At 37.7% G+C, this 23,441-nt stretch overlaps 1 protein-coding gene across 12 annotated transcripts in view; it reads right to left on the reverse strand.

Moving 5' to 3' along the window:
• GOLGB1 (golgin B1) overlaps positions 1-23,441 on the reverse strand; it is an 84,018-nt gene that overhangs the window by 36,979 nt on the left and 23,598 nt on the right. For 4 of the 12 annotated variants that reach the window (XM_082839697.1, XM_082839700.1, XM_082839696.1 and 1 more), the window contains exons 6-10: positions 22,200-22,325; positions 19,839-19,961; positions 18,615-18,728; positions 16,755-17,157; positions 15,652-15,767 (exon numbers count right to left, since the gene is read on the reverse strand). In XM_082839697.1, the coding sequence (XP_082695823.1) occupies positions 15,652-15,767; positions 16,755-17,157; positions 18,615-18,728; positions 19,839-19,961; positions 22,200-22,325 (882 nt within the window). The remainder of the gene's footprint in view (positions 1-15,651; positions 15,768-16,754; positions 17,158-18,614; positions 18,729-19,838; positions 19,962-22,199; positions 22,326-23,441) is intronic. The other 8 variants (XM_082839703.1, XM_082839701.1, XM_082839707.1 and 5 more) reach the window with 5 other exon arrangements.

Raw genomic sequence — 23,441 nt, forward strand, 5'->3', positions numbered from 1 at the left:
AGCAACCAGGAAAAAAAAAAAAAAGACAAGGATGACAGATTTCTTGTCAAAAACAAAATGCAAGAAAAAAGATAGTAGAGTAATAGCCTTAAAGTACTGAAAGAGAAAAAAAAAAACCTATCGATATAGCTTCTCTAGTCAGCTTTTAACAATATCTTTTAAAAACAATGGAGAGATAAAAATGTCTTCGAACATACAAGAGCTATAAGAACCCATCACCAGCAGACTTGCGTGCTCATGACAGTACACCCACATTAAAAGAAGTCCTTTAGGCAGAAGGAAAACAAAACCAGATGGAAATATGAAACTACACTAGAGTTTGGCAAAATTTGGAGCCTTCCACCTGTTTTTGTAAATAAAGTTTTATTTATGGCCTAAAAGCCTAAAATATTTACCATTTGACCCTTTATGGAAAAAGACAGCCAACTCTTGATCTATCCTAAAGAAAAGTACCAGAAATGGTAACTGCAATGGTAGTTAAGATTTATTTTCTTATTATTTGAATCTTCTAAAAGATAAATGACTAAACAAAAATAAAAATTTTTGTTTATAACGTTATATTTTTGTACTTTTTGTTTATAATATATGCATAAGTAAAATAATAATAATATAAATCCCAAGAGTGAAGAAATAGAAGTATATAATTGTAAGACTTTTATTCTATACTTGAAGAAGCACAATATTATATGTAGGTAACTGTGATAAAAATGCAGACTATAATCCCTAATGCAGTCACTACCACAAAATAAAAAATTATAGCTAATACGCTGAAAAGGGAGAAAAACAGAGTCATAAAAAATACTCAACCAATTTTTTAAAAGGAAGGAAAAGTAAAAAAGTAAAAGACAACAGTTGGAAAAATGGAAAACAAATAACAAGGTGAGAGACTTAAAACTATATCAACGACAACATTAATGGAAATGGTCTGAACACTCCAAGTAAAAGGCAGAGATTGACATATTGGATAAGAAGTAGGCTCAAACTCTATGCTGCATATAAGCTTTAAATATAAAGACAAAAATAAGTTAAAGAGTGAAAAAAGATACACCATGCTAAAACTACTCAAAAGAAAAGTGGAATAGCTATATTAATATCAGAAAGAACTACATCTCACAGCAAAGAATGTCACCAGGGATAAGGAAGGTCATTTCATAATATCAATGGGTCACTTAATCAAGAAGACATAAACATCCTAAATGTCTAAGCCCCCAATAACACAGCATGAAAATACATGGTGTAAAAACTGATAGAACTGTAAATAAATCCACAAATATAATATGGGATTTCAATAATTGAGAGGCAGAAAAGCAGCAAGGACATAGTACACTTGAATAAGACTATCAATCAACTTTACATGATTGGCATTTATAGAACATTCCAGCAAACAACAGCAGACTACATATTATTTTCAAGTACATATAGAACATTTACCAAAACAGACAACATTCTGGGCCATAAAACAAGTCTCAATCAATTCTTAAAGAGCCAAGTCATATAAAGTATGTGCTCTGACCACAATGGAATTAAAATAAAAATCAATAACAGAAAGACCTCTAGACATATGACTCCCAAATATTTGGAAACTAAGTAACCCGGGGGCAAAGAAGAAATTAAAAGGGAAATTAGTATTGTGAACTGAATGAAAATGAAAATACAACAGAACTTGTGAGACACTGCTGAAGTAGATTTTTTTGGGGGAATTTATAATGCAAAATGTCTATATTAGAAATAAGACAGGTGTCAAACTAATGGCCTCAGCTTTCACCTTAAGAAGCTAAGAAATGAGGATATCAAATCCAAAGTAAACAGAAGAAAGGAAATAATAAAGATCAAAGTAGAAATCAATAAAACAGAAAACAGAAAACAAGGCAGAATCAATGAACTCAAAGCTGGTTTTTAGATCAGTAAAGTTAATAAACCTCTGACAGTCTAACCTGTGTAAGAAAGAAAACACAAATTACCAATATCAGAAATGGGAGAGGTAACATCACTACAGATTCTATACATATTAAAACAATAATTATAGACTATTATGAATAACTTTATATAAATTTGCCTACAAATTTGACACTTTATATGGACAAATCCCCTAAAAGATATAAAACACCAAAGCTCACTCAAGAAGAAATAGATAACCTAAACAGCCAAATAGTTATGAAACAAATAGAATTTTTAGCAAGTGAATTCAAGAAAGTATAAGGATAATATATCACTACCGAGTGAGGTTTACCCCTGGAACTCTCATACACTTCTGCTGGGAATAGAAAATGGTAACACCACTTTGGAAAACTGCCAAGGTCTTAAAACCTCCCATATGATCCAGACACTTCACTTCTAGGTATTTACTGAGAGTAAAGAAAGCACAGGTCCAAACAAAGATTTGTAAAAGAATATTCATAGAAGCTTTATTTGTAATAGCCAAAAATTGTCAACAATCCAAGTTTGTCCATCAACAAGTAAATGGATAAACAAATTGTGGTAGGTACAATATCCTCAACAATACAAAGGAATGAATTCTTGCTGCATACAATAGGATGAATATCAAAATAAGTATGCTGAGTGAGAGAACCAGGAAAGAAAAAGAGCACATATAATTTATTAAAAATACAAACTAATCTATAATGACAGAAAGAAGATAAGTGGTTGCCTGGGTAGTGGGAGATGTGAGAGAAAAATTAAAAGGGGGCATGAGAAACTTTGGGGGGGTGATGAATATGTTCATTTTCTTGATAATGGTGATGGCTTCATGCATGTCAAAACTTAAAGTTGTACACTTTATAAGTATGCAGGGGGCTTCCCTGGTGGCGCAGTGGCTGAGAGTCCGCCTGCCAATGCAGAGGACACGTGTTCGTGCCCCAGTCCGGGAAGATCCCACATGCCATGGAGTGGCTAGGCCCGTGAGCCATGGCCGCTGAGCCTGTGTGTCCAGAGCCTGTGCTCCGCAACGGGAGAGGCCACAACAGTGAGAGGCCCGCGTACCGCAAAAAAAAAAAAAAAAAGTATGCAGGATTTCCCTGGTGGTGCAGTGGTTGAGTCCACCTGCCAATGCAGGGGACACGGGTTCGATCCCTGATCCGAGAAGATTCCACATGCCATGGAGCAACTAAGCCTGTGCGCCACAACTACTGAGACTGTGCTCTTGAGCCCGTGTGCCACAACTATTGAAGCTTGCATGCCTAGAGCCTGTACTCTGCAACCAAGAGAAGCCACTGCAATGAGAAGCCTGGGCACCACAACAAAGTGTAGTCCCCACCTGCCACAACCAGAGAAAGCCTGAGCGGAGCAACGAAAACCCAACGCAGCCAAAAACAAACAAATAAATAAATAAATAAACTCTTTAAAAAAAATCAGTCTAGTTTCAAGAGTTGGAAGGCAACCTGATGACTAAGACGAGATGTTAGGCTTCTGGTTTTAAAGATGGAAGAACAACCAGGAACCAAGGGTGTAAGTAATACAGCTCTAGTCACTGGAAAAAATGAGGAAATGAATTCTTCCCTAAAGCCTCCTTCCCTGCAGCTCAGCTGACATCATGACTTTTGGCCAGTGAAACCAATTTTGATTTCTGATCTCTAGAATTCGAGGAATCTCATAACTTTCTGTTTAGAAGAACAACTAAATCATCCCAATGAAGAAATAGCAATCAAAACACCAGCCAAGCCACAAGAGAAGGGCATGTGATTATGTCAGCAAACTCAAGTCATCCTACTCCTGGCGCCAGAATTGAGTTGAAAAAGCCTCCAGATAATTCCAACTCTCAGCTTTCAAGTCAACTCCAGTCTTTGATTCTCCTACAGAAGGCTCCAGACTTCAGGGAGAAAAGAGCCATCCTCATCATTCATTCCTCTCCAAATCTCTGGAACACTGAATTGAAAAGAAAAGAAATCCAGAATTTTATGCCTCCCTCTTTGTTCTTTCTCAGGACTGCTTGGCTATTCCAGATCTTGCAAGGACTTCCATTATTATGTTGAATAGGAGTGATGAGAGTGGGCACCTTTGTCTAGTTCCTGATCTTAGAGGAAAAGCTTTCAGCCTTTCACCATTGAGTATGATGTTAGCTGTGGGCTTGTTGTATATGGCCTTTATTACATTAAGCTACATTTGTCTATGTCTAATTTGTTAAGAACTTATTATTATGAATAGATATTAAATTTTTTCAAATGCTAAAAAAAATCAGTCAAGTTTCAACAACTAGACAAAAATCAGTCAAAAAGAATTTGAATAATACTATGATTTAAGTGATATTTATAAAATGTTACAGCCAGTAACTACAGAATATACATTTTTTACAAGTGCACAAGCTACATTCACCAAGACACCCCATATGCTATGTCATAAAACAAGTTTCTATAAATTTCAAAGCACTGAAATCATATAGAACATATTACCTGATCATAATGAAATTAATTAGAAATAAATAATAATATCTAGAAATAAAACCAAATATCTGGATATTAAATAACACACTTCTAAATAATCCATGATCAAAGAAGAAATCATAAGGAGAATCAGAAAACTCTTCAAAAACTGAATGATAACAACACAACATATCAAACCATGTGCTTAAGAGGGAATTGTGTAACTTTAAATGTTTAAATGAGAAAAGAAGATCTGAAGTGTTTGATATAAAGTTACACCATAAGAAGTTAGAAACAGAAGAGCAAAGTAAACCCAAATAAATAGAAAGAAATACCAAAGAACAAAAATCAATAAACGTGAAAACAGACCAGCATTAGAGAAAATTGACAAGGCCAAAAGTTGGTTCTTTGAAAAGATTTTTTTTAAAAGTCAAATAATTTCTAGTTTAAAGTCTCATCAAGAAAATGAAGCACAAAGTGGGGAGATGTCGGCCAAACAGTAGAAACTTGCAGATCAAAGATGAAAAAGTTCTGAAGCTCTAACACCCAACATTGTGATTATAGTTAACAATAATGTATTATATAGTTCAAAGTTGCTAAGAGACTAGATCTTAAATGTTCTCACCACAAAAAAGAAATTGTAATTATGTGTCATGATGGAGGTGTTAGCTAATGTTATGGTGGTAACCCTATTGCAATATATACATGTATCAAATCAACAAGTTGTACACCTTAAACTTACACAATGTTATATGTCAATTATATCTTAATTAAAAAAAACAATAGGGATTGGGGTAGGGGTGGGTATCACTACAGAGCGTACAAGCATTAAAAGGATAAAAAAGGGAATACTATAACCAACGTTATAACAAAAATTTGACATCTTCAATGAAACGGACAGAACAAAACAAAACTAAAATCCAACTGGCACAAGATGAAAAAGAAAATCTTATTAGTCTTATATCTGTAAAAGAAATTCAATTCATTATCAACTCCAGACCCAGATAGTTTCACTGGTGAATTCTTTCAAATTCTTGAGAAATAATACCAATTTTACACAAACTCTCAAATAAAAGGGAACACTCCCCAACTCATTTTTTTTATGCCATAATAACCCTAATACCAAAATCTGACAAAGTACTACAAAACAAAGGAAAATCTTCATGACCAAAACAAAGACCAATATCCTTCATAAGTACAGATACAAAAATGCTTCCCAAAATAGCAGTAAATCAAATTCAGTAATATATATAAAGGATAATACTTTATGACCAAGTTGGGTTTATCCTAACAAAACAAGGTTGGTTTAATAGTCAAAAATTAAAGTAATGTACCATATGAACAGAAGAAAACCCATATGATCATTTCAATAAATGCAGATAAGGCATTTGGCAAAATTTAATACGAATTCTTACCAAATTAAGAATAGAAGGTAAAGTCCTCAATCTGATAAAAAAGATTAATGAAAACTTGAAACTAGTAACACAGCTAATGGTAAAATATGAAATACTTTCCCCTAAGATCAGGCAAAATGCAAGAAGGCCCAGTCTTACCACTTCTATTAAACAGTATTATGAAGGTCCTAGCCATTGCATGAAAAAGAAATAAGGGCATAAAGATTAGCAAGGAGTAAGTAAAACTTGCCTTTATTTGCAGATGACATGATTGTTTATGTAGAAAATCCTAAAGAATCTACAGAATGAGACTAGAATTAATAAAATAAATATCCAGTTCACATAAGCAAAATTCAATTATATACTTACATAAAAGTGCAAACAGTTGGAAAGGTGAAATTAGAATAAATTCCACCTACAACAGCATTAAAAAATATGAACTATTTCAGAATAAATTTTAAAATGTGCACAACTCCTCCAACCAAAACTACAAACCATTACTGAAAGAAATTAAAGAAGATCTTAATAAGTGAAGAGAGATACTATACTCATGGATTGAAAAGTTCAGTAGTATTAAGATGTCAATTCTCCCTAAAGTGATCTGTAGATTCAACACAATGCCAATTCAAAATCCCATCCAGCTTCTTCTTTTTTTCAAATAGAATTTGAGATAGTTGATTGTATAATTTCTGTAGAAATGCAAAGAACTTAGAATAATCAAGGCAATCTTGAAAAAGAACAACAAAGTCAGAGGACTTATACTACCTGACTTCAAGACTAACTACAAACTACAGTAATGAAAACAATGTGATATAGGCAGGAGTAGCAAGCAAAGGAACTTATCACTTGTTCTCACTCCGCCCTGCTGTAGCAGGGGCCCCAATAAAGCCTTGCCTGAATTTCTTGTCTGGCCTCTAATCAATTTCTACTGATTGGGGAAGGCCAAGAACCCTGATCAGTATCAGATTTACAGTGCTCAGTGTGGGGCAGTTGTCCTCTTCCAGGGAGAGGATCTGGGCACCTCCAGGACCACTGAATGCAGCTTCCCTGTGGGTGACAAGTAGCCACCTGAACCTCTTGTTTCAGTGTCACCACGTTTGGGGGGTCCCTCTCTTGAGATGGCCATGCTGGACGACTGAGCGGGCCTGGGGATTCTGGTGGCTCCCCGCAATGAGACATCTATCTCCATCAAGGAGGCCCGGGTGGTCCTTGACATAGCAGGTAAGAAAATCAATTTTTTAAGTGATAATGGAGTCACTTACTCTGTCCTGATCTCTCACACTGGGCCTCCTTCCTCCAAAAGCTGTACTGTGACTGGTGTTGATGGAAAGCCTCACACTCGTTACTTCACTGGGCCTCTCACTTGCCTATTTGAACAGTGTTTGATCTCGTGCCTTTTAAGTTGGGCCTGAGTGTCCTATCCCATTACTGGGGAGAGACCTTCTGGGCTCCCTTGGAGCCATATTACAGTTAGGAGGCCCGAAGCAGCCCCTTATCTTGATTCTGACTAAGACAAATCAACTGGAAGAACAAGGGCCTATTCCCAGCCATATTCCACACACAGTAAACCCTGCAGTTTGGGACAAAGGAATCCCTGGGAAGGCTATAAATGTTCAACCTGTAAAAATTAGCCTTAAGCCAGAAGTCGCTTATTCTAACAAGAGACAGTACCCCATAAAGTTGGAAGCAAAAAAAGGTTTGCAACCCCTCATCCATAAATTTTTAAGACGTGGCCTCTTAGTGCTCTGTCAGTCTCCATACAGTACCCCTATTCTGCCAGTTGTTAAGTCAAATAGGGAATATCGAATAGTACAAGACCTTAGAGGAGTAAATGATGCAGTGGTCCCTATATATCCCCTTGTGGCCAATCCTTATATTAGTCCAGATTCCTGGAGTGCTTGACCTCAGGGATGCCTTCTTTTGCATCCCAGTTCATCTCTCATCTCAGTATCTGTTTGCCTTTTAGTAGACTAACCCCCACTCAGGTCAAATGCAATAATATACCTGGACAGTATTGCTTCAGGGGTTTCAGGACAGCCCACACTTGTTCACCCAGGCCCTAAGAAAAGAACTAAGGGAGGGACCTTCCTGGTGGCACAGTGGTTAAGAATCTGCCTGCCAATGCACAGGACACGGGTTCAAGGCCTGGTCAGGGAAGACGCCACATGCCATGGAGCAACTAAGCCTGTGCGCCACAACTACTAAGCCTGTACTCTAGGGCCCGCAAGCCACAACTACCGAGCCCATGTGCCACAACTACTGAAGCCTGTGCACCTAGAGCCCGTGCTCCACAAGAGAAGCCACCACAATGAGAAGCCCACGCACCGCCAACAAAGAGTCGCTCCAGCTCGCCACAACTAGAGAAAGCATGAGCACAGCAACGAAGACCCAACACAGCCAAAAATATAAATAAATAAATAAATTTATTAAAAAAAAAAAACTAAGGGAAATACACGTAAAAGAAGGGGCCAGTCTACAGTATGTAGATGACATATTAATATGTAGTTCCCACCATGGAGGCCTCACATCAGAATACCATTTAAGTCCTTAATTTCCTTGGGACCCAGGGTTACAGGATCTTTCAGAAAAAAGCACAAATCTCAAAGTAACAAGTTAAATATCTGGGATATATTATAAACCCTGGAAGCAGACAGCTATCTCTAGATAGAAAAGAAGCTATATTAGAATTAAGCGCCCCAAAGACCAAAAAAAAAATCCTCGTACTTTCTTAGGCATGACAGGATTTTGCGGAATTTGGATTCCAGGATTCAGACTAATGGCTAAGCCTCTATATGAAGCCACTAAAGGCCCAGATACAGAGCCATTACTTTGGACTGGGGAACAAGAAAGGGCTCTTAATAAGATCAAACAGACCCTCACCAAAGCTTATGCTCTGGGTCCCCCCAATTTAAAAAAGCCATTTATCTTGTACATAGCTGAAAAACAGGGGACAGCTATGGGAGTCCTTGTACAAAAGCTAGGAGAAGTTCCTCAACCTATAGGCTATTTTTCCAAACAACTAGATTCCATGGCCCAAGGTTGACATGGCTGCTTCCGGGCCGGTAGCTGCCACTGCTTTATTAGTGGAAGAAGCTAACAAGCTTACCTTTGGACAGCCGCTGGAAGTCCAGACCCCTCATCAAGTACAAAAGATTCTGGAAATTAAAGGCCACCATTAGCTAAGTGGAGGCTGCCTTACTAAGTAGCAGGCTTTACTCCTTGACTCCCCAGAGCTAACCCTCAAAACTTGCCACACCCTCAATCTGGCTACTCTAATCCTGGCTGAAGGCCCAGAACTAACACATTCCTGCCTTGAAACCCCTGACTAGGTTTATGCCTGTAGGCCTGATCAGACCAGACCAGGCCACAGAAAACCCTGAGGAAGAATGGTTTACTGATGGCAGTAGTTTCATTAAAGATGGAGTCAGGAGGGCAGAGTATGCTACTGTGAGCACTTATAGTGTTATATAAGCAAAACCTTTGCCACCTAACACTTCAGCCCAGAGGGCTGAGCTAATAGCCCTAACCTGAGTCTTAACGTTGGGGGAAGGAAAATTATAAATATATATACAGACTCAAAATATGCCTTCCGGGCTTCCCTGGTGGCGCAGTGGTTAAGAATCCGCCTGCCAGTGCAGGGGACATGGGTTCAAGCCCTGGTCCGGGAAGATCCCACATGCCGCGAAGCAGCTAAGCCCGTGCGCCACAACTACTGAGCTTGCACTCTAGATCCCGCGAGCCACAACTACTGAGCCCACATGCCACAACTACTGAAGCCCGCGCGCCTAGAGCCCGTGCTCCGCAACAAGAGAAGCCACCACAATGAGAAGCCCGTGCACTGTAACGAAGAGTAGCCCCCGCTCGCCGCAACTAGAGAAAGCCTGTGAGCAGCAATGAAGACCCAATGCAGCCAAAAATAAATAAATAAAATGAATAAATTTTAAATATATATATATATGCCTTCCTTGTTTTACATGCCCATGCAGCTAATCTGGAAAGAAAGAGGACTTTTAAATGCAAAAAATTCCACTGTAACATATGGGGCTGAGATATTACAACTCATAGAAGTGCTCAAAAATCAACACTAGTAGAAGTCATTCACTGCTGTGGGCACCAAAAGGAAAATTCTCAAATTACCTAAGGGAACAGGGCACATCGGGAGGCAAAGAAAACAGCCCTGATGCCCGTACCGGGTAGAAACCAACATTGAGAATATCTGACAACAAACCACCTGGTTTCAGCAGACAATTAACCACCAATCCTCACTATTCAATATGGGCAGGGAAACTGAAAACTGGTTCTCCAGTTTGTTCTCTTGGATACCACAAGGTATAAAAAGCTTTCTGGGGCTTCCCTGGTGGCGCAGTGGCTGAGAGTCTGCCTGCCGATGCAGGGGACACGGGTTCATGCCCTGGTCTGGGAAGATTCACATGCTGCGGAGCGGCTGGGCCCATGAGCCACGGCCCCTGAGCCTGCGCGTCCGGAGCCTGTGCTCCGCCACAGGAGAGGCCACAACAGTGAGAGGCCCGCGTACCGCAAAAAAAATAAAAAGCTTTCTGGCAGGAGGTTTTTGTTTTCTCATAACCCTTTTCTTTTCAGTCATACTGATTTAGACTATATTTTGTCTAGTACTCTGTTGTCTTCCCTATTGTTGTAAACCTGTGACTAAGACTTTTCAGTCCAAAAAGGAGACCTGGGACCAACCCAGACCTTCCATTCTAAAAATAGAGAAACATGTTGAACTTTAACCCCGCAATTAACAAAAATATACACCCAAACAGAATGGCTTCTTGGCAGGGGTGACATTGCTTCCCCTGTCAGGTCAACAGTTAAGGAAGCCCTCCCAAAGTAACCTGGTTCCTTCCCTTCCTAGGCCCTTTAATGGCTATTGTTGTTTTTCTCCTTTATAGCCCTTGTTTGTTTAACCTTTTGATTGAGTTTGTGTCTTCTAGGCTCTGACAATTTGAAGTAAGGCTCATGATGGTTCAAGGAATTCAGCCCATTCCAGCAGAAAATGGCCCAGGTCCTTGGGACAGTCAGCAAGAGACTTCTACACCTCTAGGGTCTAGGGTCTGTGGCCCCTGTCCCCTTATGCAGGAAGAAGTTTCAGAAGAAGAGATCTTCGGTCCCTTACCCCTTAAGAATAAGGGTGTAGAGTCTCTCAGCAGGGGATGAGATAGGCTGGGACCTAGGACCCTTTGCTGCAGTGCTGCAGTGCTTGCACCTGGACAAACATCTCCTCGAGCAACAAAATACAAAGAAACTATATGGGACTAAAAATAACTGCATGCATGTGCAGTTGGGGCAAATTCTGGGCCCAAAAGATACAAAGAGACCAAAAACACCCAACTGCCACTTTTGAAGAGCTTGGAGCAAAAACAGGGTATTGGGAGCAAAAGCAGGGTACTGAGCATATGCTACAACACCACCTTAGGGGTGGGCAAACCACCTAAGCCACCCCTCCAGCAAGACCCCTGGACACACCCCTACCCTCCATATAAGGAACAAGCTCGCCTCCCCTCAGGGAGCCAGCCAGCAAGGGAACCTGTTACTTGTTCTCACTTCCCCCTGTTGCCCCAATAAAGCCTTGCCCGAAAAAAAATATGATACAGGCCTAAGAATTGGCTAGACTAGACTGGAAAGCTCATAGACTAGAAAGCTCATAAATAGACCTATTAATCATTTGTTTTCAACAAAGGTACCAAAGCAATCCAATGAGGAAAGTAAACTCTTTTCAAGAAATGGTGCAGAGACAACTGGATATCCATATAGGGAAAAAAAAAAAACTTGACCCTTATCTTACACCACACACAAAAATTTACTGAGGTTCAGAGACTTAACTGTGAAAGCTAAAACTATATAGCTTGTGGAAGAAAACGTAAGAGAATATCTTCATGACTTGGGGTTAAGCAAAGGTTTCACACACAGGACAAAGAAATTTATAACCATAAAAAAATGATAAATATGATAAATAATAGACTTTATCAAAATTTTAAATGTCTGCTAATTAAAGAACATCATGAAGAAAATGGATAAGAAGCAAGCCATGGGGACTTCCCTTGTGCTGCAGTGGATAAGACTCCACACTCCCAATGCAGGGGGCCCAGGTTCAATCCCTGGTCAGGGAACTAGATCCCAAATGAATGCTGCAAATAAGAGTTCACATGCCATAACTAAGGAGCCGGTGAGCTGCAACTAAGGAGTCCACGAGCTGCAACTAAGGAGCCCACCTGCTGCAACTAAGACCCGGTGGAACCAAATAAATAAATATTAAAAAAGAAATTCTACTTTTAATAAAAAAAATTCAATATGTGATTTTCAATTTAAAAAAATTAAAAAAGAAAAAGAAGGAAGACACAGCATGGGAGAAAATATTTACCAAACGTGCCTGATAATAAATTGGCATTCAGGATGTATAAAGAATTACTACAACTTGATAAATAGGCAAAAAACTCAATTTTTAAAATGAGGAAATGACATGAACAGATACTTCACCAAAAGAAGATATACAAATGTCCAAGAATCTCAAGTAAACATGTTCAACGTCATTTGTCATTGGGGAGATGCAAATTGAAACCACACTGACCTACCACTACACACCCATTAAAATGGCTAAAATTTTAAAAATTGATAATACCAAATCTTAGAGAAGATGCAGAGCAACTAGAACTCTCATATATTTTAGGTGAGAGTATAAACAATATAATCACTTTGGAAGAAGATCTGGCATTTCCCTATAAAGCTAAATATATTCTTACTCTATGGCCCAGAAATTCCTCAACTAGCATTTAATGAAGACAAATGAAAACATATGTCCACACAAATACTTGTACAAGAATGTCCATAGCAGCTTAATTCATAATACCCAAAGCATAAAAAGACCAGTTATCCATCAAAAGGAAATTATAGCACAGTCATGCAAAAGGAAAATACAGTATATTCATAAAATGGAATACTTCTCAGCAATATAAAAGAATAAATTATGATACGTACGATAATATAAATGGATCTCAAAATATGCTGAGTGAAAGAAGTTTTCTACAAAATAACACAAATGTACGATTACATTTATAGGATATAAAACATGCAAAATTAATCTACGGTAAAAATATAGAACATTGGTTCCTCTCTGGAGGGGAGTAATGCAGTTGACTGCAAAAGGGTACTTTGTAGGGTGATATATCTTGATAGGGATTTGGGTAACGCATTTGACAACACTCAATGAATGGTACACTTAATACCTGTACATTTCATGTTTTGTAAATCTCACTTCAAAAGAAAAAGGACTATAAACAAATATTAAAATCTAGTCAATGATATGCATGCCGAAATATTTAGAGAAAAATGTACTGATATCTACAACTTACTGTGAAATGTACAAAAAATTAAGATGAATTGGTAGATGGATAAATGGATAGATATATGATAAAGCAAATACAGTAAATATTAATAGAATCTAAATGGTGAGTATGCAGGTGTTCACCATAAAATTCTTTGAATTTTTGTTTTTATTTTTATTTATTTTTTGTTTTTTTTGACATCTTTATTGGAGTATAATTGCTTTACAACAGTGTGTTAGTTTCTGCTTTTTAACAAAGTGAATCAACTATACATATACATATATGCCCATATCTCCTCCCTCTTGCGTCTCCCCCCAACCCTCCCTATCCCACCCTTCTAGGTGGTCACAAAGCACCGAGATGATCTCCCTGTGCTATGAGGCTGCTTCCCACTAGCTATCTATTTTACATTTGGTAGTGTATATATGTCCATGCCACTCTCTCACTTCTTCCCAGCTTACCCTTCCCCCTTCCCATGTCCTCAAGTCTATTCTCTTCCTGTCCTGCCCCTACATTTTTCAGAACCATTTTTTTTTTTTAGGAGCTGGAGGAGTCAGGCTCCCAGACTTCAGACTATACTACAAAGCTACAGTAATCAAGACAGTATGGTACTGACACAAAAACAGAAATATAGATCAATGGAACAGGATAGAAAGCCTAGAGATAAACCCATGCACATACGGTCACCTAATTTTTGATAAAGGAAGCAAGAATATACAATGGAGAAAAGACAGCCTCTTCAATAAGTGGTGCTGGGAAAACTGGACAGCTGCATGTAAAAGAATGAAATTAGAACACTCCCTAACACCAAACACATAAATAAACTCAAAATGGATTAAACACATAAATGTAAGGCCAGACACTATAAAACTCTTAGAGGAAAACATAGGTCCAACACCCTATGACATAAATCACAGCAAGATCTTTTTTGACCCACCTCCTAGAGAAATGGAAATAAAAACAAAAGTAAACAAATGGGACCTAATGAAACTTAAAAGCACAGCAAAGGAAACCATAAAGATGGAAAGACAACCCTCAGAATGGGAGAAAATATTTGCAAATAAAGCAACTGACAAAGGATTAATCTTCAAATTTTACAAGCAGCTCATGCAGCTCAATATCAAAAAAACAAACAACCCAATCCAAAAATGGGCAGAAGACCTAAATAGACATTTCTCCAAAGAAGATATACAGCTTGCCAACAAACACATGAAAGGATGCTCAACATCACTGATCATTAGAGAAATGCAAATCAAAACTACAATCAGGTATCACCTCACACTGGTCAGAATGGCCATCATCAAAACATCTACAAACAATAAATGCTGGAGAGGGTGTGGAGCAAAGGGAACCCTCTTGCACTGCTGGTGGGAATGTAAATTGATACAGCCACTATGGAGAACAGTATGGAGGTTCCTTAAAAAACTAAAAATAGAACTACCATATGACCCAGCAATCCCACTACTGGGCATATACCCTGAGAAAACCATAATTCAAGGAGAGTCATGTACCACAATGTTCATTGCAGCTATATTTACAAGAGCCAGGACATGGAAGCAACCTAAGTGCCCACTGACAGATGAATGGATAAAGAAGATGTGGCACATATATACAATGGAATATTATTCAGCCATAAAAAGAAACAAAATTGAATTATTTGTAGTGAGGTGGATAGACCTAGAGTCTGTCATACAGAATGAAGTAAGTCAGAAAGAGAAAAATTCTGTATGCTAAAACATATATATGGAATCTGAATTTTTTAGAGTTGCTGAAAAATGTCTTAACAAAACACGGGAGGAAAAAGTTGAGGATGGGAGAATAGAAGAGATTGGAAAGCCTAGATGCCAAAAACCAGGAAGGAAAAATTTTTGTCAGTGCACAGTACTGCCCAGGAACTATGGGACTCTGCTGACCCCTATATCTGTCAGTTTGGAAGGGTATAATCTTCTAATGGAGATGAATTAATCCAGTTATCCCAGCTTGACACTAGTTAATTAAGATCATCAAACTAACTCTCCTTGTTCTGATATTCAAGCTCAATAAGCAGCCTTCTGGTGATTAAAATCTAGCTCCCTGGAGACTTTTATAGAAGGCAGAGAGAATATACTGGCCAATCAACAGGAAATTAAACTTTTTACTGTTAACTGATTAATATGGGCATTATGATTTCTACAATAGACTTTTAAGTTTGGTTAGACTGAATTGTATACTTTAAACCTGATCAAATCTCAGTCTACCAAAAACAAAATTGATTTCTCAACTGGGAAAGCTGATTATAAGATTAAAATTAATGACTCATCTCCAATACAGAAAGGCTGTAGGGGTTAGAAAGGCTCTTGAGGTTATGCTGCTCATTGTCTACTTTTTTCTCATTATTCATTGTTGGGACACTACTGTCTTTCATGTTTCCTTTCAAATAGAATTGGCTCCAAAAAAGCATTGTATAGGCAGAAAAGAGAGAAGTCTTATACTGCTTTCTGGAATAAATTCTATTAGAACACCCAAGTATAGATACAGCAAAGACAAATAGATCATATTCATAAGAAGTACACATTTAATTACCTGTGTGCCCTCCTTAGAAACATCTGGCAAAGAAGTCTGAGATGCTATTTCATGTTTTAGCAACGTTGCCTTATTTAGAAATTGGTTGATTTCTTCGGATTTTTCCTGGAGTTGATCTAAGGAAAAGAAAATAAAATTGAAATGATCTTTGCCTCAAGCCTGAAACCTAGTGAGTTATCTTCTAGGGATACACCATATGCTGTTTATTCTAGTTCCATTATCTTAATTAAAATTACGATGCCAATACCATCATTTTTATAAATTGTTTATATGCTCTCAAGGACCAAAGGACATCTCAGTAAACCTCCTTCAAAGGTAAAATAAAACAGGTCTAGGTAATTTTTTTAAAGTCATTTTTCCTTTCCCCCTTGAAAATACCCTTAGCGTTTTTTATTTTATTTTCTTCACTCTCCACGTAAGCATTATAAATCCTACTGAGATGTTTTAAACACGAACATGGTTCAATTAAGAGAACAGCATGCTCATGTAACACACTGTTCCCATGTAATGTCCCTTAAGGCTTTCTGATTAATGTTCAGCTCTCTTCAATACAGATGTTCAATTTAATGCTTTCTAAAATCTTTCCTGTATGCCAATCTTTTAGAATTAAACTAAATCAGAGGCATGTATTACTTTAATAATAACACATTTTTTAAAAAGTTTTCTTTAAAAAGAAATTTTCACCTATAAGAAAAGCATTCAGATCCATCTTTAGAAGTAAAGATGACTCCACGCAATTCAGTCTCCCTACCTTTGCAGCTAGATCTGGCCTGAGCTTTCCGCAAATTAATTCAAATCCTACTCATTTCAGTCAGCGAACCCTTCAGACCACAGTTATGTTTCACATAGGGTTCTTTTTAATGTCTGACACATTACTATCAATAGTTTTTAGTACTATAATAATAATTTTATTAAGCCAGATTATAACTTCAGTCAGAGATGGGAGAAATGCAACAAAGAGTTCAGAAGAGACACCTTTCTTAATCATTCTATCCATTCAATTGGTTTAAGCAAATGATGTCACTAAGAGACCCCTGAAATTTTAAAGGGATGCTAGACAAATGGGCTAGACAAATGGGCTTCAAACGCAATCAAATACTGACCTTCCAGCTGCTGAATGACCTGAGCTGAATGAGCTGCCTGTTCACTCTTATCTTGGAGAAGCTTTGAATTTTGATCCTTTAGGGCATCACAGGCAGAGTGCAGCTCTTGTTCAGTCTTTTGAAGACTCAAAATGTGAGAGGTCTTCTCTGCCATTTCTGTTTTGTGCTTCTGCTCCAAAGCACTGTACCGGGACTGCAGTTCAGCCTCGGCTTGACCTGCCTGTTCAAGCTGTTCTAGAAGATGATGCATTTCTTCCTGCAGGTTATGGAAAGATAGCTTTCTCTCTGCCACTTCAAGTTCCATCTTTTCCATCAGAATCTTGGACTCCTGTCTTTCTGTTTCTATAGTGTTCCTTAAAGTACTCTGCTCAGCTTCTATCTGCTGTAACTGCTGGGAGAAAATCTAAGCAAAAAAGACAAAGCCTCATGAACCATAAATTCATTCTTTCATTTCAATAAGCATAGTGAAGAGCCTCTTCTAGGTGAAGCCCAGGCCTAGACACTCAGGACCAAACCTATAATTCCATAAGACCCTCTGTTTTTGCTTCTTGATACTTTTGACAGTTTCTATTCATATATATATTTATTTGTGTCATTAGCTTTTCACTTATGTGTCTCCCAATACAAAATTAGTTCAATAAGGAAAGGGACTGTGTCTGTTTTATCATCACTGTTCTCCAGCATCTAGCATAATATATGGCATACTGAGTACGTGGTACTCAATAAATACTGAATAAATGGATCCAGTCCCTGCCCTCAAGGAACTCAGAGTTTAGTGAGAGAGTCACACTTAAACAGATCATTATAATACAAAATATTAGAGGCCATGAGAGAGATACTTATAAGGTACTAAAAGGAGCAGAGAATGGAAACTTACCATAAAGTCACACATATGTAACTATCTCCACAGTACCTATCTAGTAAGTAGCACAACTGGGATTTGAACCTGACTATTCAATGACAGCCAGAAAGGGGACTCAGGGTCAGGGTATGGGTTCTGTTAGAACTGGAGATATGGGAACATGTTTCTATGCAAGAAAGACAGTCGTTCTCAAGGAGAGTTGAAAATTAAGAAGAAAGGATATGACTTTCTCCAGCAGCATGCGGGACTCAGATGAACAAGCAGAGAATGTGGACCATAGCACCGATTCCACATTAGGATTTGGCTCCCTGGATGTGAAGGGGCAGGGACACAGGGAATCCAAGGGCTTGTAAAGGAGTAGTCCAAATCGCAGTTGTAGATCTATACCAGATAAGGAAAGGAGCGAGGCCAAGAAAGAACCAACATACCAGAGCAACACATGAAAGGATCAAGGAATCTTAATGAGAATGAAAGTCAGGACAGCCTAAGAAAGGGAATGACAGGATGGGCTACAGTCAGGGAATAGGATACCTGAGTTTAAGATTTTAGAACATCAGCATCCTTAATCACCTTTAAATTTAAGGGAATATTGCATGGTGGGATTATTTCAAACCAACATAAAGTTAAACAACAAAACAAACAAAGAAGGGACAGTACATGAAGCACAAGAACCACTGAAGACAGAGAAGGAGTAAACTGACAGAAAAGAAACTCCTTAGATGAAAATATGACATTCTAAAGAAACTAGGACCCTAGACCTAAAATCACAAAGGAAAAGAGCAACAATAAAAGATGTGAAATGTAAGCCTCATGAGGGAAGGAACTGTATATATTTTGCTCATCATAGTATCACCACCTCTTAAGCACAGGGAATTTGTTGAAAGAATGAGTAAATGGCATCAATTCTCTGAAGGCTTCTAACAGGATTTTATACCTGCTGCCTGGCAAACTAAAGTGGAAATGAATACTCCCAAGGCAGGTAGTAGAGAAGGCAGTACCTGGTTTCTCTGTTCGGCAGCAGTCAGCTCCTGTTGCAGCAGGTCCACAACCTGAGCACGGCCCGACAAGGCTTCTTCATGCTCCTCAAGCTTCCTCTGCAGCACCCTCAATTTCTGAGAAGAAAACATTTAGACATAATGTGCTAACACATGAGCATCATTATCTGCTTACCTTTCAAAATGTCAGGTAGACTTGTGTACTTAAGATTTTTAGATGTTGAGGATGACAGATTAAAGGGTCGGACACCAGCATGCCATGCTTCCTATCCAACAGCAACAAAGAATCTCCAAAAATGTCTTCTTCAGAGCACCAACAACAACCAAACTGACACAAGGAAGTCCCTGAATTAGGGAACCTTTTAAATAATTAGATATTTATTACACATATCCACTTTTAAAATTATATAGTCATGTCCTGTACCTAAATAACATAGGTACACATATATCCCACTCACCAAAGAGAATATTCTCTATAGGCAAGAACCATTTCTCTTCTAGTTTCATGCATGGGACAGTCACTTGGTAAACATTTGTTGAATGAATAAGTCAACAATACATGTATATATTAATATACTACTTTAAAAAGTGCTATATAAATTAACTTTATTTAGTGGTATATTCTGAAGGATTGCCTAGAATTTGGAAGAAGCTCAAAAACAGTTAAATGAATCAACTATGAAATACCACTGGAGGGCCTTTGGGTAACACACTGCACTACATACTAAACAGAAACAGATACTTTTGAGTTAGTTGATGATAAACTTAAAAACAATGAAGCCAATTTTCAAAAATTACTCAATGAATTAAAAATAATGAATGAGTTAATAAAAGACCTTATGGCTTCAAAATCACTGCTTTTTATCTTTAAATTTTCTAAAGTGTAAAACTGACTTCATTGTTTTTGAAGCTTTGGATCAGGTTTTCAATGCACAAAGGTAGCTACAATCAGCAAACTGAAGAGAAACCAATTTCTGACTACCACATACATTTGCCAATTAAACTCAGCTTTTGAGTAGTGACAACCTGATTAGAGGGGTAAGAGGCAAGGTAAGGGAAAATAAATAAGCAATATGCAACAGAAGAGAAGAACACCGAAAAGAAGGCAATTAATGAGCAAACCCAGACCAAGTGAAGAGCAGTGGGTAAGGGTGGAAAAGTGGCTGTGATAACTTAATTAAATGTTAACCAAAACTACAATCATTCTACTAGGTTTTAGCAACACACCTGTTGCATCTCTGTTTCCACATCTGCCTGGGTTACTAACTGAAGAAGCTCATCTTCATGAAGACGAACTTGTGTCTCAAAGCGGGCATCTTTCTCTCGGACCACCTGCTGCATGGAACTCAACTGAAGACACACACCAGAGAAACTATACAAGTTACACTCCCAGAATATCGCACAAACAAAACTCACAGACTATTCTCCAAACACAGACACTGAGAATTGATAGACAATAAGGTTTTCAGATTAAATTTTGAATGCCAAGGATGAGAATTTTGGAAGAGAGATAGGCTTTGATGCTAACTTCGGAATGAGAGAGAAAGCCTACCATCAAATTCAGAAGTCAGCCTAAACATAAATTTTGAATAAGAACTGTATTTGCATGGTTAATAGAAGTGTTTAAATATACAAGAGGTATATTTTTAAAAGATCTAAGGAGATTAGAATATTAAAGATACAAAGTTAGATTTCTGTTAAGTCCTAGACAATTCTTTGAATATCACACTCAGGCTCAAAAACTTTCAGTTTATAAATATAAACTTCAAACTAATGTATCTTTTACTCAAGATTCTCTACAACTGGAAATACAAATCTTTCTTTCAGATCTCATTTTCAAAGAATTGCTTCTACCAAAGAACTCGGTATATTTCCATCCAAATCCACACCACCTCCCCAGACAGCTATTTTCAACTGTCATTACTTTCAGGCTTCTAGATCACCCTCATTTGTAACTGGCTCTTAACAAAATGAAATGGAAATAAATTGACTGGTTGTGAGTTGCTCGGTAGCAGTGTTTTTGTTTTGTTCATAGGTTTTGTGTGTATGTGTGTGTGTGTGTGTGTGTGTGTGTGTGTGTGTATGTGCGCGTGCGCACCTGCTTATTCATTTCCTTAAGATCTGTGGTTAAGCATGCCAAACAGCTCTTCACGTGTCCATTTCGCACAGGTCCTTCAACTATTGTTGATTTTTCAATTTGTGACACCTTGAACCAACCTTGGCTCTCCTTCTAGGTAGGAGAAAAAAATCTTCATAATATCTTTATCTGAATTCTGAAATCACTATGAATTTGAAATCCTGTGTTTCAAATGTATACGCATTGGAGTCCTTCATGAGCCAAACACATCTACACATCCTTTCCCATAAATGTACCATATTCTTTTTCCTGAGACTTTGCTTACAGCATTCCCTACAATTGGAATCCTTTCCCCACCTTGTTGAAACTGTATTATCTATCCATCATAGTTTTACCTAAATCCTGAGTTTTCCATGTAACCTTCCTTGGTTGTCACATGCAAGTAACCCCTTTCACCTCTCAAAATACTTTCAGTTTGTATTGTTGCTTGCGATGCACATTCTGAATGGCTTGTATTCTGATGGATTTGTTAATTCACATAAATGTATTAACGGATCCATCATAGTGTGTGTGTGTGTGTGTGTGTGTGTGTGTGTGTGTGTGCGTGTGTGTGTGTATGTGTACCTTGGCTTGCCATGTTTTAAGCCACTCGGTAAAAATATTTTGTATTTCTCCATCCTACATTGTATAAAGTGTACAAAAAAGGACACAATAAAAGCTAATAGGTAAAACTAAGGATTTTAGGATATCCAGTTTTAAATGTATACACAGCAGTAGGTTATCCATAGACAGAGAGCACCACTAATACTACAAGTTATCAATAAAGTAAACACCAAACACCCAATGGATAAGATTAGCTATTATACAAAGGCACTTGAGGGAAAAAAGAAAAAAAAATGTTTCTTAAGTCAAAAGCATTCCCAAAGGAAATATACGAGTGGGTGGTCAAACTGGAAATTTAGAAAAATAGAGAGAAAAAGTTGAGGATGCCAGTCCAAACGGTCTGGTCCTGGTAAGCAGAAATAACTATGAAGAAGAAAGGCACATACTGGTGCCTTTTAACATTGAATCACATAACCTATACCACTTTCTCATTACATAATCACTAAGTAATCTTCTGACTATAACTTATCATTAAGATTTTACTATAAAGAAATAATGGACCTAATCACTTGTATTTCTTTTGGTTTATCTAACAGTCTCTTTTGAACTTAGCATGAGCTCATTCCTTCCTAAAAGACAGAATCTCTGTGTGCTATTAAAACCAACTTTCTGGGCCTGTAGATCTAAGAAACAGCCATAAATTAAGCTATGGTGTATTCATCAAGGTAAATAACACTTCTAATTTCTTCTACTATCACACCCTTCTAATTTCTACTATAATATTCTAGCTACTATACTTTCATCTACTAAAGTTTTAAAAATAGACTGTCTGAAGTGACTTGTCATGTAATAATCTTAAACTTTCATGATTCTTTATTCTAATGATTCTGAGGTACCTTCCACCCTACCTGAGCAGCTTGCTCTGCCTGTGTCTGGCTGAGCTGGGTTTGCAAAGTGCTAATGAGTTCCTCCTTCTCTTGGAGCTGTTTCTTCATCATTAAAAATTCTTCCATCTCTGTTGAACTCTTAGCAAACTGAAGACATAGAAGAAAAAAATATTTAAGCAAAAGAATTGGGACTCTTAATTCTTGGACCTCCCTTTCTCATTTGCCCTAAATACCTACCAATATCCTTCTAATTTCTGCTTAACACTGAAGGGAATTGATGTACTGTGTTTTTTTTTTAATTATCAAAATTATTTGTCAGAGGAAAACAGAAACAATAGCAGCAGTTGTTCAATTCCTCTGAAGCCTCACATAGAACCAGACAGTACAACTAGATAATAAAATCAAAAACCCATGGACAATATTTACAATAAATTAGGAAGGTAGTACTACAAACCCCAAAATAGGGGTAGGCAGAGACAAGCCACCAAAAGACTCTGGTATTAGAGTCTGTACAACAGGAAGAAGGCAGCGACAGAGCAACATCTGATGGCCTTGAGAACAGGAAAACCTCCAAATAGCCAGTAAATTCTTATTGGAAAGCACAGTTGGCCAATCTTAGAACAACAGCTTAAATTGGCAGGGCTTTCCCATTCTCCAATACTGGCTGAATGCAAGGGGTCCACGGAAAAAAGGACAAAAGTGCTAGAACAATCTGGCCCAGCGGAAGTCTCAAAACTAACTCATCAGGGCTGCCTTCCAAGATACCGACTGCACCAAGAAAAGACTTCTAGGTGTGAAATAGAAATTAAACAGAATAGGGATAACAGAAATAGAAGACAAAGGGCTATACACGTGCTATAATATTCATTATCAACTATGATATATTCATATATCAATTCATGTGGCTATCAAGGGCTTGAAATATGCTTAATGTAAATGAGAAATTTATTAATATTAGTTAATTTTAATTAACTTAAGTATAAATTATTTTTCCATTAAATACAATTGTGTTTTGATATGATTATATTTCACTTTACTTGTTGCATCACATAATATACTGCTGAATTGTTGTGCAAGTAATAAGTGTGCATGTTGCTCCTAGTGTTAACAATAAACATACCAGCTATCTAGCCAGTGGCAATGGATTGATTCCATTTAAATAATTTTTTTCCTACACACCTATGTGATGTGTTTATTAGAATACTTTATGCAGAGAGCATGAATAACAGTTGATACCTATGTAAATCATAATTGGTAATTAAA

Source organism: Leucopleurus acutus (genome assembly GCF_964270905.1).
Source record: "Leucopleurus acutus genome assembly, chromosome: 5".
In the NCBI taxonomy this organism is placed as follows: Eukaryota; Metazoa; Chordata; class Mammalia; order Artiodactyla; family Delphinidae; genus Leucopleurus; species Leucopleurus acutus.